At 43.7% G+C, this 4,906-nt stretch overlaps 1 protein-coding gene across 2 annotated transcripts in view; it reads left to right on the top strand.

Annotated features, from left to right (window-relative positions):
• Positions 1-3,866, top strand: part of AP4B1 (adaptor related protein complex 4 subunit beta 1) — a 9,814-nt gene extending 5,948 nt beyond the window's left edge. The window contains exons 6-10 of one of the 2 annotated variants that reach the window (XM_007462475.1): positions 292-375; positions 1,269-1,372; positions 2,109-2,316; positions 2,663-2,944; positions 3,429-3,866. In XM_007462475.1, coding sequence (XP_007462537.1) covers positions 292-375; positions 1,269-1,372; positions 2,109-2,316; positions 2,663-2,944; positions 3,429-3,856 — 1,106 coding nt within the window. In that variant the 3' untranslated portion in view covers positions 3,857-3,866. The remainder of the gene's footprint in view (positions 1-291; positions 376-1,268; positions 1,373-2,108; positions 2,317-2,662; positions 2,945-3,428) is intronic. The other variant, XM_007462476.1, reaches the window with a different exon arrangement.
• The last annotated feature ends 1,040 nt before the right edge of the window (positions 3,867-4,906 follow it).

Genomic DNA, 4,906 nt, shown 5'->3' with positions numbered 1-4,906 from the left:
AGCAGGAATATTCCTGTACAGGTGTGCTGCAACAAACTGGCTGCCACATAAATACCTTTGTTACTAAAAGTTTTCAACCTTGTTCAATGGGAAATTCATTTTACCAAAGTTCCCTTTATAGTAAACTTAGATTCTTATTTCATCAAGCAAGGGGTGATTTTCTTTTTCTTTTTCTTTTCTTTTTAGGTATTTCTGGTCCTCTTGGTCTTTCTTTGGCTGGTGGGAAATTATTTTAGAATGAGGTGCTAGTATTGGACTTAACACATTTTTCTGCTTTCCCTTCCTCTGTAGGTGGCATCGCCAGGACCTACACGGATCAATGTGTGCAGATTCTAACAGAGCTGCTGGGGCTTCGACAAGAGCACATTACCACAGGTAATGGCTACCTTTCTAGGATTTTTTTTTTTTTTTTTTGGTCAATTTCCCGACCTATAGTAGTTGCTCAAAACATATTTGTTGTTCAATAACAGAGGTTTAAACTCTTCTTTGCATCATCATCTGTTGCCATCAGAGAAACATATCTAACAGGGTAGGGAGTCTTCAGGTAGCCATGAGTCTACAAGGCTGTTGTATAGATCGTGAAGGGTGCGAGGGTGACCTTGCTTGTTATTTCCCCACCTTTACCCCTCTTTTTGCTTTATGGAAGCATACTGTAAGCAGTGGCTTCCAAGGCTGGGACTAGGGTGAGGCAAGCAAAGCGCCTAGGATGCAAACATTTAAAGAGGCAATTCACTTTTATATAGAGAATGGATAAACAACAATGTCCTACTGTATAGCACAGGGAGCTATATTCAATATCCTATGATAAACCAGAATGGAAAAGAATATATATTTTAAAAAAAGAATATATATAAAGAGGCACTCGCTCTCAAGTTTGTGCAAATGCTAACTCTGTGTGTCTTCTTAAATTTTACACCCTGGCACCTTGCTTGCTTCACCGTAGCTCCAGCCCTGGTGGCTCCATTTATACTGTCCTCAGAGCATCATTCGACAGCAGCACTTCCCCACATTTGTATATGCTTTCTGGTTTGCCAGGTGCTTTCACATACATTCACTTATTTATCCTCATGGCAATCTGATGAGCAACACTTATTTAAGAAATTGTTGCCCATGTCAGACATTTCTCAGATAATTATTGACCACCCCACCAAACACCCATCTTACAGAAATTGCCCCAGTAATCTAGCCTGAATATGTGACTTTTCTTAAGATTCCTTCCTGTGTGGAGGCTCTAATCCTGTGCTCTTATGTCCTGAGCTGTGCTCTAGTGGTTGTGCAGACTTTCCGAGACCTGGTTTGGTTGTGTCCTCAGTGTACAGAAGCTGTGTGTCAGGCCCTGCCCGGCTGTGAGGAGAGCATTCAAGATAGTGAGGTAGGCTGTAATTCTCCTTTACTTCTAGGCAGAGGGGGAGTGCTTGGGACCCTGCTCTGTGAAATGGAATCTAATTATTCTTTCCACCCAGTGTCTGAAGTGGAATTCTTAGCATTGATTGCCACCTCAGATTCTGTTTTGGGTGTAGGTGGGATATAAATTATAAAAACATTAGGATTTAGCTATGGTTTTCTTACAAATATTTTGATACCATTGTTCTTGTGAACAGTTTTGAGTCAGAGATTTACACCATAGGATTTTCAGCTGGCATGAAAATCAGAATCGTCTGGAATTTTTACAAATATTTGGGCTTCCAGTATCTACTCAAATATTCGAGAGTGGAAGCCCTAGACTCACAGAGTTTTAAGAAACTTCGCAGGTGACTCTGATGTGCACTCTAGGTTCCCCTAACTTAGGAGAATCTTCCAATAGCTTCCACTGAAGCATTAAACCCCAAATTGGGGAAGAAGCCTCAAAGCTGAGGAAGCCTTATTGCTTAAGCAACGTAGGCTGTGAGTCTTAAGTCTCCTTTTGTGTGGTAGAATTTCATTCCTATTTGTTGTAGAGAGTTTAGTAGGGGGTGGATTAATAAATGCAAGTGGAAGTAAATAAAATATTACACCTTTTCTACTGACTCTAGGGGAAAAGCAAAACCTGCTGCTATCTACTGCCTGCTCTGGCCTGTGTTCTGGACAGCCAAATGTTGAGCACCTGTTCTTACTCCCTTATTACCTAGGGGAAGCAAGCGCTTATTTGGCTACTCGGTGTCCACGGGGAGAGAATCCCCAACGCTCCTTATGTGTTGGAAGACTTCGTAGAGAATGTGAAGTCGGAGACATTTCCAGCTGTCAAGATGGAGCTGCTCACGGCTCTGCTGCGCCTTTTCCTCTCTCGACCCGCCGAGTGCCAGGACACGCTGGGCCGTTTGTTATACTACTGCATAGGTAGGCTCTTCAGAAGGAAATGGTTGAATTGGGAGATTGGGATTGACATATATACACTAATATGTATAAAATGGATAACTAATGAGGACCTGCTGTATAAAAAAAAATAAATAAAGTCAAATTAAAAAAAAAAAAAAAGAAGGAAATGGTACTTGCCATGACCAGTCATACAGGTTCTCACAGCTTTCATTGTTTGGTGAGCCATCTGGGACTGAAGAAGAAAATGTCAACGTTTTCTAGGGTTTCCTCCCTCCTTCATTTTGTTCTCCTATTCTGGTGGGCACAGGGGTAGAAAGAGTGTTTTCGTTTTTGTTTTTCATTAACTTAGTCTGTTGTCTTACCTCAGAGGAAGAAAAGGATATGGCAGTACGGGACCGAGGTCTCTTCTACTATCGCCTCCTCTTAGCTGGCATCGATGAAGTGAAGCGGATCCTACGGAGCCCTCAATCTGACCCTTCTCTCACACTTTTGGAGGATCAGGCAGAAAGACCTGTGAACAGCTGGGCCTCGGACTTCAACACACTGGTGCCAGTATACGGCAAAGCCCGCTGGGCAACCATCTCTAAATGCCAGGGAGTGGAACGTCATGGCCCAGAGCTTCCTAACACTGCATCTTTTGCCACATCAGGTAAAAATAGTCCTTACTTTATACCTTGTAATGAAAAATCTTTATCTTTTGCAATGACTGGTAGAGAGTACAGTACCCTAGCTAAACCTCAGACTGTTGCCCGAATTTCGTCTCTGTGAGCAAGAAGGAAGTTCATCATTGGTTATTTAAGCCATTTCTCCAAAGATAAGAGTCACATTGCGTACTACTGGAGATCTAGATTTAAAAATGTAGTTCTACAGGGCTTCCCAGGTGTCGCAGTGGTTGAGAGTCCGCCTGCCGATGCAGGGGACACGGGTTCGTGCCCCGGTCCGGGAAGATCCCACATGCCGCAGAGCAGCTGGGCCCGTGAGCCATGGCCGCTGAGCCTGCGCGTCCGGAGCCTGTGCTCCGCAACGGGAGAGGCCACAACAGTGAGAGGCCTGCATACAGCAAAAAAAAAAAAAAAAAAATGTAGTTCTACAGACTAAGAGCATCTCTTACACGAGCTTTCTGACTCTTGTAGGACCCCTGATTCCTGAAGAGAACAAGGAGAGGGTCCAAGAACTCCCTGATTCCAGAGCCCTCATGCTAGTCCCCAATCACCAGCTTACTGCTGAGTGTTTTGAGAAAACCTGGCTGAGCCTCAGAGTTGCTCATCAGCAGGTGTTCCCGTGGCAGGGAGCAGTCCATCCTGACACCCTCCAGATGGCCCTGCAAGTCGTGAACATCCAGACCATCGCCATGAACAGGGCTGGGGCTCAGCCGTGGAAAGCCTACCTCAGCGCCCAGGATGACACTGGCTCTCTGTTCCTGACAGAACTGCTGTTGGAGCCCGAGAACTTGCAAATGCAGATCTCAGTAAAACAAAACAAGGCGAGGACAGAGACACTGAACAGTTTTATTTCTGTATTAGAAACTGTGATTGGAACAATTGGAGACATAAAATCATAACAGCTTCTTGCCTGTCCTGAGTGAGATGAATAGCTGTCAGAGTTCCTTAGTTTTTCTTATTATAGCTGCTTGTAAGTCCAGATAATATCAAATGCAAAGGAGAATGGGAATCTGGGAATGAGAATTCTTAAATTCTTGTCCAAAGATCATTGGTGAATGACCCCATTTTTCCAGGTGATGTGGTAAAGGTTAATGTTGTTGGTAAGGTGGTGGGAATGGGGTGAGGGTAGGATTCGGATTCTTTCCTAATCAGTTTAAGGGATTAATTTACTCATTAAAGATGCCTGATGTGTCTGGAAACTGACTGGGTCATCATTTGTGGGGGTCATCTTTTCTTCCCTGGATTATTGCAGTAAATTCCTGACTGTTCTCATATTTCTAATCATGGTTTTTAGGCCAGAGTTCAGAGTCCTTAGCCTGGCATCTAAAGTACCTCTTCAGTGCCATGTCTCAGCACTCCCCAGGATAACCTCTGTTCTGGCACAAGCAAACCACTTGCAGTTCCCTGAATACACTCGGTTCTCTCTCACTTCTGTGCTTTGGCACCTGCTTTTTCTTCTCGCCTAGACCATTTCCTCACCCTCATGTCTTCTTTAAGTAACACCTAGCCTATCTTTCAGTGTTCAGCTCAGGCATGAGCTCTCTCAGGAAGTTTCCTGTGACCCTCCTGCCTTCATCAGGGGTCTCATTCAAGCTGTGAAAGCAGTCAGTGCACATGTCTAGCAGCACTGTTGTAATTGTTTTCTTGTCACTCTGTCTCACGTTTACTTTTATTCATACCTGACCACGTTTTAATCACTGAGACAACTTATGGCAAAAACAGATGTAATAAAGTGATGGTAAAGTATAAATAACCAGATAATCCAGCACAGGAAAAATAAAAATACCTGTGAAAACCAGCTGGGTCAGGGATGGGAACATATACAAATGTTCAGGCTGAAAGGGCCTCTACATAGTTGATATAGTTGAGCCTCAGATTTAGCTCTGTAAGTGATTTGGCAGAATAAAGAGAAATGGTTGTATAGCTGTTACCAGAGAGGAAGAAACATT

This window comes from Lipotes vexillifer, unplaced genomic scaffold (genome assembly GCF_000442215.2).
Source record: "Lipotes vexillifer unplaced genomic scaffold, Lipotes_vexillifer_v1.1 scaffold1029, whole genome shotgun sequence".
NCBI classification, from domain to species: domain Eukaryota; kingdom Metazoa; phylum Chordata; class Mammalia; order Artiodactyla; family Lipotidae; genus Lipotes; species Lipotes vexillifer.
This window is presented reverse-complemented; position numbering and strand designations above follow the sequence as displayed.